This window comes from Enhydra lutris, unplaced genomic scaffold, assembly GCF_002288905.1.
Source record: "Enhydra lutris kenyoni isolate GAN:26980312 unplaced genomic scaffold, ASM228890v2 scaffoldscaffold76, whole genome shotgun sequence".
Taxonomy (NCBI): Eukaryota; Metazoa; Chordata; class Mammalia; order Carnivora; family Mustelidae; genus Enhydra; species Enhydra lutris.
Window position 1 is genome coordinate 735,561 of NW_019154160.1, and position 13,716 is coordinate 749,276.

General features: G+C 34.3%; 1 protein-coding gene across 2 annotated transcripts in view; it reads left to right on the plus strand.

Moving 5' to 3' along the window:
* LOC111160489 (AT-rich interaction domain 4B) overlaps positions 1-13,716 on the plus strand; it is a 141,386-nt gene that overhangs the window by 95,032 nt on the left and 32,638 nt on the right. The window contains exons 16-17 of one of the 2 annotated variants that reach the window (XM_022523636.1): positions 170-345; positions 4,382-4,633. In XM_022523636.1, coding sequence (XP_022379344.1) covers positions 170-345; positions 4,382-4,633 — 428 coding nt within the window. The remainder of the gene's footprint in view (positions 1-169; positions 346-4,381; positions 4,634-13,716) is intronic. The other variant, XM_022523637.1, reaches the window with a different exon arrangement.

Genomic DNA, 13,716 nt, shown 5'->3' on the forward strand with positions numbered 1-13,716 from the left:
AGCTGCTATTTTTGCTTAGTGTTTTAGGAATGGCAGGAGTTTCTTAAAATTACTACTACCTTTCTCAATATTAGTATTGGTTGGTACCTCCTTTTGCTAACAATTAGAGCATGAAATGAGGGTGACAGTTTATACTTTTGTTGGTTTAGTTCCTCTGATCTTTTTCTAGGGAAGTAAAAAGAATTTATTAGACTCTATACCTACACAGTCTGATCAGGAAAAAGAAGTTAACATGAAAAAAACAGAAGAAAATGAAAATCTGGAGGATAAAGACGAGGAGACAACTGGGGTGGATGAATCCCTCAGCATAAAGGTAGAAGCTGAAGAAGAAAAAGCAAAATCTGGGTAAGAAATTTGTTTTTGGTTAAGATGCATTTTGGCTGAATGAATTCTAATGTGCTCTTTATTTTTGTATCTGTATGTTTGAATCTAAATTTGACAAAATTCAGGATTTTTGAGTGGTTTGCATTTATTATGTGAGTACCATTTGCCTCCTTCAGAGACCCTGCTAATGCGACTTTGTAGCAAAAGGTCATATTTTTGATCCATTCTTCTTGCTCTCATCATGGAAATATATGAAATTTTGAGCTAGAGAAAAAGTACTTCTTACTACATTAAGCTCTGCTGAATAACCAGCTAATATAAATTTGGGAAGATGGCTTTCTGTTATGTTTTGTAGATGGAATGTTGGCTCTAGATTTTAAGAGTTGTACTAATTCCTTAAGCAAAAAATAAGAATGGAAAAGTGCTAATAATTAGTTTTCAAAAGGCCAGAAATTGTTATATTGTGTTTAATGTGTCAGTAGCAATTACTTGTTTTGGTCAGTTTGGAATGATGAACTTACTTATTTAGCATTGTAATTTATGCACTGCCAGTGGACCCCTGGATTTTTGTAGGTGATTTTTGGGACCTGGTCTTTATTTCTGAGGTTTAAACAACCTAGACATCTCCATTGTTAATGGCTGATTTAAATAAGTACAACCAAATGTTTTTGATCATTTTAGTATATTTCTGAAATTTGGCCACAGCATGCAGACAAGCAGGGAAGGGAAGTAAAATACGCTTCCTTAATATAGTGAGAAGTGTTTGTTTAGTATACTTTCTTATATATTTTTGTGTACAATTGTGTATATCAAGTACTCCTTTCTGTTATTGGAGATTATCTCTGCTGTTAAGAAACTTAGTAAGTACCTAGCTTTTTGCCTAAAATCTCTTGATCATTTTAGTGTCCTCTGAAATTTTGGCTGTGGCATGTAGATAAACATGGAAGGAAAAACCTGGGTTTAGAAGAATATAGTATAAGTGTTTTCTCATTATACTTGGTTGTAGTCCTGTGTGCATGTGTGTATTTGAAGTACTCCCAGCTGCTACTGGAGATTATTTCAACTCCTAAGAAATTTAGTAAGGATTCAGCTTTTTGCCTAAAAATCTGATTTTTATATCTGCATATGTTTCTGGAATACCTACTGTGTGGGAGGCACTGTGATAAGCCTGTATTTTCTTTTGTTACTAATAATTAATTTTTCAAGTTGGTGTTTCAGTTGATTTTATAGTATAAACTATATATTGTAGGTTCTAAAAAATTACTTAACTATATAGCTTTTTAATTTACTATATATATTTACAAATGTATCATACCACAACTGGAATTTTCCTGCCGTGACTGCCCTAATTTGGTAGATGTTCTTTAGAAGTGTTATGTGTTGGGAATGTCCAAGATTGATTTCTGAATTTTATTAGATGAGTGCAATAGAAAAATTTTACAGTGATAAAGAATCATATGTATTTCTCTAGCATGTAAACTTTCTCTAAGTAATTAGCTACTACCAGGAACTTTCCATGTCCTTCTCTCATACTCTAGGTGTAGGAGATTAAATAAGTTAATTCAGGTAAAACACCTGGTTCAGTGGCTGGCCCCATAGTAGGTATTAATAAATTATAGGTTTAAAAAAATTTATTCCATTGTGAGGAGTGTGACGTCAAAATGGGAAAATTTGGTATTTCTTTGTGAATTCAGATGAAAAATACTTAATACATTTGGTTTCTCAAAATACAGTTCTTTGAATGATAAGTAACAAAAGTGTGTGCACATGTGTGTTGTGTATGCTCATGCACGTGCACAGGTGCAGCGCATGCATTGGGTGTGAGTGAGGTATATATATAAATTGAATTTCTAAAATCTGTATGCTGTTTACATTTTATACTTTCAAAGGATATCTTTGCTCTGTGTTCTGTCTCGTTTAGTGCATTTACCTCTGCTTTTTGCCACTGAATTATTAGAGGAGGGAGTAGGATATTTTATTTGGCTGATAGTAATTGTGTTGTTTGCTTTTTTATACTTTAGTATATTACTTAAGTGCTTTTCATTTGGTTTGTTTTTGAGGTTGATATTCGATGCAAAATTTTATTTTTAATTTTTGATTGCTTTATTATTACAGTGTTAGGGTTTTATTCCAGATTGAAAAAAAGATTGCCCTGGCTGCCACTTAAAGTAGAATTGTGCTTGGTATTACTGGCATTTCCACTTGTGCTCAGTGCACTGTATAAGACCTAGTTTAGAGTTCGTTGTCATTTAAAAAATCTTAGATGTTTTATTCTGCATCTCTCTTTTCCCAATATATGATGATTCTGAGGTACATGGTAAATCTCTTCAGTGCATAGTAAATTTCTTCTTTTGTTGTGGCCACTAGAATACACTTCCTTTTCTCCCTGATATGCAGAGATATAAGCTTATGATTTAAACAAGTAATATTCTTCCCCCCAAAATGTCTTCAGCATTTTAACTTTTATATATTAACATTTATTTATTTAAAATTGTTAATAATAGTGTATCATCCATAATACCCTTTCTAGTAATTTTCTAGATATTTTAGCCTTGCTAGTAATTATTTCTTCATTCTAGACATGTTAATGTATTTTTAATAATAGAGTTCCTATTTTTTTAATCTCTGATTATAGCTGGTTTTGTTTAGGTCTTAATTGTTAAGTACCTATTCATTTGAATATGAATGAGTCTTTAAAAATAGAAATAATTCTTGAGATTCTGTAGACTTTGTGATGTATTTCAGAGAAAATTGTTGCATTTGTTACTTTTGTAAATTTAGACTTAATTTCACAAGACTGCTAGGTTTCCCTTCATCCTTCCTCCCTCACTATGTAGAAGGAAAGAGGTAGGAGAATAAAAAATCTTTATAGTGTTGCTTGTATTACTATAGATTATTTTTGTTGCTTCTATAACTGCATAATCAGGAGTGATAATAAAGTATGTTATTGCTAAAAAGTTTGCATAGAAGAATATAAAACAGATTCTCAGTGGAGAAAGCTTCTTACATAAATATTATATTCATCAACTTTTAAAGCATAATTACTTAGCTGTCTTGTAGTTCTGTTTTATGATCTTTGTCAGCTCTTAAGTGATGGTTTCTTTTTGAGAGAAAAATTGTTGTAAAAAGTAGACAGTTTTTATACTGTACAGCAGCAGATAAAAACTTAGAAGTAAATATAGTCGAATTTCATATTGAAGTTTTAAAAAAAATAAATCTAGTGTTTGGAAAGATTGATAATTTAAGATTTTCTCCAACTTGTTTAATACAGATTTGTGGCTGAATGCAAACGCTCAGTTTCAAAAAGTGCACAAATATTGAGAAGATTGAAATGGTTGCAGTGCTGCTTCTAGATTTGATTTTTAGTTTCGTATTACTTGGAGTTGGCCTCATATACATATTTCATTGGAACTTCAAAGTTGAAAGAATTGGTAGAAGACTTTCAATAAATATACAGTAAAGAAAACAGAAATTGTAGCAAAGTTAGAAGACTAGAAAGAAAAAACTTGATGTGATATTGATGTGAAATTAGTCAAATATTCCTGTGAAAGGTAAAATAATTCAGTTAGCATAACTTTTGAAATTTTGGTTGGACTCAGTAAGACTAGCTGTTGGCTAGTAAAAGTTTTTGTTTTAAACATCCTGAGGCTGGAAATACTTGAATAGAAAATCATTTTTAGTCTGAAAATGGCTACGAGGTGTAATGATTTTTGTTTTTGTCAATACTTTTGTATAAAACATTTTTAAAATAAAACATGAAAAAGTTGTTATAGTCGACTTTACTAGTTTCTTATACAACTTCTGTTCTTCTGGCTGTTGGAAATTTTCTTTTAACGCATTTTTCAATCTTCATTTTCTCTACATGTATCCTTCTGTAACCATGGTCATCTTAAACAGTTTTAGTTTTTAACGTTACGTTGAAACTCAGAATTTCATACACATGGAACCTGCTGTTCCCGGAGCAGTCACAGCCACGATTTTTATCATTTTATGTGGTTTGGAACTGAAAAGCTTATGAGGTGTCTTTTATTAACTGCAATTTTTTAAACCTTTCAAGAGATGAAACGAATAAAGAGGAAGATGAAGATGATGAAGAAGCAGAAGAGGAGGAGGAGGAGGAGGAAGAGGAGGAAGAGGAGGATGACGACAACGAGGAAGAGGAGTTTGAATGCTATCCGCCAGGCATGAAAGTCCAAGTGCGGTATGGACGAGGGAAAAATCAAAAAATGTATGAAGCTAGTATTAAAGATTCTGATGTCGAAGGTGGAGAGGTCCTTTACTTGGTGCATTACTGCGGATGGAATGTGAGGTAACTTGAGTTTTAGCTAGTGATTACTACCTAAAAACACTTATAAAATAATTTTCTATTTTAAAATTGAATTAACGAATTACAGACTTGTCAGTATTCGAATTGAGGTCATAGTACCATAAAAAAAAATGTAGATTTTAGCATGTACGTGCCTCATATAGTGACTTCCTACTCAACTGTTTTTAATACTTAGACGATATTAGTGTCTAGAAGACCGAAATCTGTACAGTTGATTTTTATGTTATACATGTAGATTAACAGAAGCAACATTGGTGAAATGATAGAAAAATCTTTTTTTTAAGTTAAAAGACTTTTGAGCTTCTTGATGTCTGCAAGTTAACTACCAGGCTTCTTGCTCTCTTGCATTTACAACTACATTGCCACAATAACCTCTTCTTTGCAATCTTAAGTCATCACATTTCTTTCCTTCAGTAGGCAGGGATTTTAAAGTTGCAATTTCTTCAGAAGCTGTCGCCATTTTAAGAGGGCCTCTGTTTCCTCGTTAACAGCTCTTGAGTTACAGCCTTCTTCAGAAGCCCCAGAACTGTGTCTGTTTGATACAATATGGAGGAAGTGTAAGCAAGTTGGCTTGACTAAAATATAGAGTGCTTTCTGACTGCTGCTAACCCTAGGGGGAAGAAAGGCAAGACTAAGGTTTGGTTTTAGGTTGTGTTCAATGACCTAAGTTCTTTTCTTACACAAGTTTTCTTTGGTTTATCCAGAGAGATTTTGTATTTGAATTTTATTCCAAATTGGCAAGCCCGTTTTAGGATCTGGTCATTTAGGAATTTTTTTAAGAAAAATTTAATTCCTTTTGGAATATTTGATATTATGTTTGAAATACAGCCTATGCTATGGTAGGGTCGTTGCCCTTGAACAGTTTATCATAGAAGTTTTAAGTGGTGGTTTGATGGTGTATGTAGTATCTTCAAGGAGGAATATAGTTCCCATGCTTTTTATTTAAATTGTATTCTGTGATTTGGAGAGTAATTAAGAAAACATACTCTCAAATGCTGTTTCCTAAAAAACAACTGTGCAGTCTCTTTTTCTTCAGAGTCCATTTTGTGCCATCCTGTTGTGGCAATAGGAAATTCTAGGAAGCATGGCTAATCTGATTACCTTTCCTATTTAGAGAAAAGTACAGTTCTGATCCATTCTGAAGCTTGGAAGAAAATAACAATTTAAGTCATAAGGAAATGTTCAGAAGTTTTGTTTGGGACCCATTCTTTATTATTTCTGACTAGCAAGATAAAGTTTTAGATTTTAAGAATGCTGCTATCATAAGTGTTGTCCTGAAACATAAGCTTTTCCAGGGAATCAGTTTCAACATCATGTGTAATTTATCCTTTTCTCTGTTGGCTCTTATGCTACCTCTGTGGTGCATGATTTTCCTCACCTGCAGGGCTGGCTGTTAAATAGATCATGTTCAAAGGAAGATGCTTGAGATCTGATATCGCTGCTATAGGAATATTTTGCCCAGTCTTTGATATTTAATCATTTTGATCTTACTAAATGATCTTATTAATATAAATGTAGAGGGAGTTCATTTATGCCTAGGATGTAACTGTAAATGTTGACTATGTTAGCTTAAAATTAGGAAGGAAAAAATTGAATCAGGAAAAATTAATAATTACTGAGTAATGCTCACAGGATAGATAAGAGCCACATCCTCTTTTACCGCTCCTTGAGTTCTTCAGTCCTAGTTATTCTGCTGGCTTATATAATGAGGCAGTTTTTCTAGTGGCCTTTATATTAAATGCTTTAAATTTTGTGGCAGGTAGAATTTAGGTGTTCTCCACCTTGCAGTATTATCAGGGCTTGATTATTTTCTATTATCTCATTAAATGGAAAGGAGGCTTATAGGTGAAAGAATTAAAACATTCATGAAATTATTCTGCAAAGAAGATCTACAACTTTCTGTTTGTTAAGAAAATACAGACTAAAGGCAAGAGTTATCTTTTCCTAGGAACACTTGAATTTTAGAGGGTAGAAAGGGAATGTTGGTATTTTAGCTTTGAAACTGATCGGGGGTTGGGTAGGGTAAGGGAAGACTTTGAATTGAGGCCTTCAAGTTTTTAATAACATAGAAAAGAAAATGAGACCTAGTTCAACAAGACAAGCTTATGTTACTGAGAAGGATGCCATCTACTCCTCACACCTCAAGCGTTTGTATGGTCTGAACTTTCAAAAGAAGAAAACTAACCAACTTGATGAAGACCTGTAGAGTGGATCTCTCCACCCTCCAGCATCATAGAGAAAACTGTACTTCTGTGTATTAGCAGTTAATTTTCTTTGAGTCAGTAGAACAGTACTCCTGTTTCCCTCTGAAGCTGATCTAATGGGGACTGCAACAAATGCTCACCACTTCTACAACGAGTTTCCTATTATTTCGGTGATCTTCAGCTTGATCTTTGAATTTATACTTAAGAGACATGAAATTAGAAATGAAGATTTAAGCACGAAAGTTCATGAAAATAGTTTTATCTTCAGTGGCAGTCATTTAGGAAATTTTATATGAAGCTATTGATGTGAGTTTTGTTTGATCTGAAAGGTCACTCTCCAGTGAAGTAATTTTTCTAAAAGAAAATAAAAGTATCTGTCTTAGTTTAAAAAAATACTGTTTTCTGGTAATTTCTATGTTTTTCCTTTTTTCTAAAGTTCTGTGTAAACCTTTATATTGATATTTTTATTTGTACCCCTCTTTCACAATTGAAAATGTTAATTTTTGCTACACAAAGGATAGTGTTTGAGCCAATTTGTTTTTTACTTCCACAATGGAAAAAAAAAGACACATTTTTACAGGCTTGCACCCAGTTTTCTGGAAATTAGACAGAGCTCTGGATCTTAAACTGCATACTGGCTTGTAGATGGTATGATACTGCTACAGAATTTTTCAGATGAGGTGGTCGTGTATCAAACAAGTGTCTGATACAAGTTGATTTGGCTAGGCTGCCACATGCTTGGGGAAAAGTCAGTGCTTTTTTATAAATTGTTTTTAACTCTTCTAAAAATAGCATCCAATCTAGAAAAATGTCAAAGTATATAAAAGTAGAAAGACAACTATTTTAATATTGTAGTATGTTCTCTTTTAGTCTTTTAAAAGACAGAGCTCATATGTTTTTAAAAACTATAATCATACTTCAGTAATTTTTAGTAGTAGCCATTCTTGTTTGTTTTCTCTTAGCGATGTTAATATTTTATAGAAGTTTTTAGTATTATTAGCTAATTGATCCCTTTCATTCTCAAGTTTCTAAGTCATGGCATAAATGTGGGAGTGATTTTTGAAAATGAAGTTACACTTTGAAATTCAACTGCTCTGTTGCTCGTGTTGGGTTTATCCCGTTTAGTGATACAGCTAAGTGTATTACGGCTATCTAGGCTGCTTGGCTTGGGATTTAAAATCTATCAGTGTTCTGTATTGAGGCTGATTTATTTTTCTCCATTTCTAGTTTGGCTTTCCATAATCAAGGGGTTGGGAATTTGATTTGAGATTTTTTATTTTATTTTTTTATTTTATTATTATTTTTTTAAAGATTTTATTTATTTATTTGAGAGAGAGACAGTGAGAGAGAGCATGAGCGAGGAGAAGGTCAGAGAGAGAAGCAGACTCCCTGTGGAGCCGGGAGCCCGATGCGGGACTCAATCCCGGGACTCCAGGATCATGACCTGAGCCAAAGGCAGTCGTCCAACCAACCGAGCCACCCAGGCGTCCCTGAGATTTTTTAAATACCGAGATTCATCAACTACATTAAAAAGATAGCCCCAACTAAAAGAGAGCAGGAAAAACAACACTGAAATTTCAACTGTTGAACTCCTAAGTAACAAGTTAGTTCTACTCCATATTATAAGCTATAGGAAACTGAAGATAAGATATATTATACTTAAATATTACCTGAAATTAAATGTATTTCATTTAAAAAATATCTTACCTCTCTAAGCAAATTGGCTCCTCCTTTGAGGGAATGAGGGAGGGGGGAACTAGTCAAAAGCTTCCATAAATGGGTTCAGACCCACTTTGCACTAACATTCAGCTGCTCTTTAACAAACTTAAGTTCAATGTCATGTGCAAAGTACTATACTTGGACTGAAGATAAAAAGAAGTGGTCCCTATTAAGGAACTGATTGTCCAGGCGGGGGAATTACCTCGTCAGGATTTACAAACACCCTCCTTCTTGATGCCCTCAGCACGCCTCTTGTGTTGCCTACCTTCAGTCACTCCTTATCATCATTTCTTTTGACCCCCATGCTCTTGTGTTGCTTTGTAGTTCTTCCTGGACAAAACCACAGGAACACTGCTTAAATTTCACACTCTTACTCCTGGCCTGCATCTGTGCAGCTGATCCTGTCTGGAGAAAGCAAACAACCACGCTGACTTCTTTTAAATTCATGAGTATGAACTTTGGGTGGCCACTATATGTTTCTCTTCCATTCACTCCCTCCTTTTCTCCAAAGACTGTTTCATACTGTTTCTTATCTCCTCAAATGCCCGGCATCTCTTCCCCACCCTCACTTTCAGTTGGTGACCTTACTTTAAACCTTGTGAAAAACTGAAGTGAGAGGAGAGTTTTGTGAACTTCCACATCTGCCTCCTTACCTGCATCTGCTGCTGCATTCTGTCTCTCTCCCTCTTTAGTCATCTGTGAAAACAAGCGTGCTGCTGTGTCAAGCCGTTCTTCTGTCATGCCTGCTTTCCTAAGTCAGAGACATGGGCCTAGAAATTCTCCCTTTTTTCCTCTCTCTTTTGTCAGTTTCTCACTCTGTCTTGAATCATCCACATCTGGACCTGCAGTGGTTTTTCCCATCTCAAAAGTCACTTGAGCTTTATCTGCTTTTCTTGCTGTGCCATTTCTTTGCTCATTTCCATCCAGCAAAACTATGAGCTTACACTTATCACCCAGTGTCTCTCCTGTTGTTTTGTGTAAAGCCAACACCACTAAGGCTTTTGCCCCATCACACCTCCCTGTCACCAGTGACCCCATCTAGCTGAACTCCATCCTTATTTCTTGACCTCTTGTTACTTGCCTTGTCAGTGGTATTTGAGCCAGCCGATCCTTCCTTCCATGATAATTTTCACTTGTGTTCCAGCTGCAGCAGCACCAACTGTTTTTCTTGTTTATTTTCCTTTTCTCCCATTCCTCAGTTATCCTCTTTTGTCTCTTCTTGTCTTTGTGTGTTTTCTTCTTTACAGTCGTGCTCTTCTTTTATCTTTCTGATATCCATTTTAACTTCTTTTACTTTCCATTCCTATTTTTCTAGCTCTAATTTGAGACACTTTTCTGATACTGAATTTTTCCAAATTATTTTTTTGGAGTCAAAGGGATTTGACCATCTGGAATATAGCTTACACCTAGGACCATGGGTAAAAAAAAAAATTTTTTTTTTAATTGTTCAAGCTTTCTACATCAGGACATTATTTTCCAATACAAAAGTGCATTTAGGGGCACCTGGGTGGCTCAGTTGGTTAAGCGGCTGTCTTCAGCTCAGGTGATCCTGGAGTCCCAGGATCAAGTCCTGCATTGGGCTCCCTACTCTGTGGGGAGTCTGCTTGTCCCTCTGACCTCTCCCCTCTCATTCTCGGTCTCTCAAATAAATAGATAAAACCTTAAAAAAAAAAAGCAAAAACAAAAGTGCATTTAACTTTAAAACATGAAAAAAAAAATCCCCATTCCATATTCATTCCATGAATATCCCTTACCACATCTAGAAAAGTATGTGTCTGCATTTGGAAAGTAGGAAACAAATACTGAACTAAATTGGACCTCCTGGATATGAAATAGAAGTAGAATAGAAGGTAAAGTCTATATAAAAGGGACAAGTCTATAAAAATGGCACCTATAGAATACAGAGACTGATGGGAGATTGGAACAGCTGTGGCCTGGCTCTCCATTGGAGCCTCTTGATGCTTTTATATGTGATAACTCTTTGTTTAACTTTCTGAGGAACTGTCTCAACTATTTTCCACAAAGGCTATACCGTTTTACATTCTTACCAGAATTGTATTGGGGTTCTGGTTTCTCCATGTCCTCACCAACATTTTATTATTTTCTGTTTTTAAAAAACGGTTTATTATAGCCAACCTAGCGGGTATCTCATTTGGTTTTGATTTGTATGTTTATAGTGACTAGTGATGTTGGGCATCTTTTCGTGTCCTTATTGGCTATTTGTATGTCTTCCTCGAGGAAATGTCTGTTTAAGCCCTTTGCCCATTTTTGAATTGTTTTTGTTGTTGAGTGGTAGGAGTTATTCATGTGTTCTGTATATTAATCCTTCCTCAAATAAATAATTTGCAGATATTTTCTCCCATTCTTTGAACCCGCAGAATTGTCTTTTCACTCTCTTGATAGTGTCTTGATGTACAATAGTTTTAAAATTTGATAAATCCAAATATATCTATTTTTTCTTTGTTGTCCATGCTTTTGGTGCTGTATCGTAGAAAATATCACCAAATCCAGGGTAGTGAAAATTTCCTCATATTTTCTTTTAAGAATTTTCTTGTTTTAGCTCTAATACCAAAGTTTTTTTTTTACCGATTTTGAGTTAATTTTTATATGTAAATATGGTAGTCAGTTCTTCTTTGTGATCTTTTTTTGTCATATGAAGAGCCCATGTCCTAATTAGTAGCCAAAATGGGGTTGAGGATGAGAGACTAGGATGAATCTGATTGGACACACTCCCGCTCTGTGACTTTCCTTCTCTGTCTCCTTTTGTCCCTTTAAGAATTTTTATGTCACTTCAGCTTAATTTCTCTATTCCTTCTATCTGCAGAATGTTCTACATCCTTACTTTTTTGTTCTTTTACTTCCGTGTAATCTGATCCTTGCCTTACTTCCATTGTGCATGCCGTTGGACTTAGGAATGTTGACAGAAGAGTACATATGGAGTTCTGTTCCTGTGCTTCGAAATAATTCTTCTGGTAATGATAGAAAGAAAAGCAAAGTACTCTAGGAACCTGTCTGCTTTATTGCTATAGTGTGGAAGTTAAAAAACTACAAATGAAGACGATCTGACAGTGGTTTCCAAGTGAGTATCTACAGACTTGTTTTAGAGAATAGGGAGTCTTTTTTTTTTTTTTTTAAAGATTTTATTTATTTATTTGACGGAGAGAGATCACAAGTAGGCAAAGAGGCAGAGGAGGGGGGAAAGCAGGCTCCCTGCTGAGCAGAGAGTCTGATGTGGGGCTCAATCCCAGGAACCCTGATCATGACCTGAGCTGAAAGCAGAGGCTTAACCCACTGAGCCACCCAGGCGCTCCGAGGTCTTTTTGACCAAGACTTCCAATTTCATTTGCATGTTTTTCCTCCTGTGTCCCGTTCTTTTTTTCTTCATACCTCACTGTCATGTTTTCCAAACTCTGAACTTCCTCAGCCCTCTGTCACAGTCTCCCAGCTTACTCACTTTTTAGGATGGAAAACATACTAAAATTAAAAAATAATCTGGTAGTCAAAGGACTGTGTTACCACTCATGTGAAAAATTCTTGTGCAGTATGAAGACGCTTTGTATCAGACAGTCCTGTCTGTAGAGACATATAGTGAATGAAGTGAACATAATAATTTGTACTTTAAAAATACGACTTTTGAGTTGACTAGTTTTTCAGTGCAAGTGAATATAAATATTTCCTTCATAAGCAAAGATGAGTAACTTGGTTCTTTTTGCACTCAGATGGGCTTTCTTTCTTTGTAGTTATTTAAGAGTGTTTACTAAATTGAACCTGTTCCATTCAGTAGTTTTTGTAGGTTGGCAGGTACATTAATGTAAAACGTAAACGTGGATCTGTTCATTTGGTGGTTTTATAGATAGTTAGGTTCATCGGTATATTTGTCTAACTGTGCATAGATACCAATCCCCTGAACTTATTAAATGTTAATGAAGTAAACTTTTCAGGTACTTTTAAGTCAGTATCTGCGTCACAAAATACAGTGAATGCCTCAGTTGTTAACCATTTGCAGTGATCTCTATAAATGAGCCTGGTACAATGCTTTGTGATGTGTTCTTAACATTACATATTACCTCTGCCTAAAGACCTATACCTTTGTTTCATTTTACAGAGTTAAACTCTTCAGGAAAACCAGTTGATATAATTACAATACCATGTCCAATACCCTGCTTGTGTCAAATATTAAATATGTTTATGCTATATTCAAATTATTCTCATTCTGTTATATTCTTTATTATGCTGAGCACCATTCTGTGTCTTTAATGTGGATTTAATATTAAGTGCTATATGAAGTGGAAATATGAAATGTTAATGGCATGCTTAGAATTTTATTTTTCAATAGTATAATGCTTTATTTTTGTTTCATTATATCTTAACATGAGAGAAGGCATTAAATTTATGTTCAGTGGGTCTTTTATAAATTTTGCTTTAGATATTCTCTCATTAAAAATATATGTATAAATTGAGGTTATAGAAAATTCATAAAGTAAACAAATATTGATTAAATGGATTATAAAATTTTTAATTTAATAGCTGTTGCTGTTTTTCATGTGACTTGGTCTTTTTTCCTATTACAGTGTCATACTTTTTTTTTCTCTATTTTTTTTACTTTAAGAAGGGGGAAAAATTTCTTTCCTTGCTAAGATAGCCTAAATTTCCACTTTAGATGTGAGGTTTTTAAAGTCTTAGTTATATGACATTCATTAACTTTTTATATATAGATAGGTAAGATACAAAGAACATATTGTTCAGCTGTTATTAAATGAGTCTGTTTAATCATTACAGAAAATAAAATACAGATGATTTCAGTGTTTTATCTAAATTAATGGTTAGCTCTTAGATTTTATATTTTTTGTAATTTGTATACATGTTTCAAATAGTGAGCTTTTTAATATGTCAGCTTGGTTTTGCTTATGAAATTATTTTTTAAATATTTTTATTCTGCATGTAAATTTTTTTAAATCTCTAAGGTTATGTCTTTTGGGGTATGTCTTAATACACGCTGCTAATATTCCTTTGAAAAGTGGTTTGGTTGGGTCATGAAGAATCGAAATCCGAATTGATGTGGGCAACAGAACCATTTTGGTTTCTTACCTGGTTGACTAACATTGTTTTCCATTTTTATCATTGCCAAGTAATTTCTTAGAT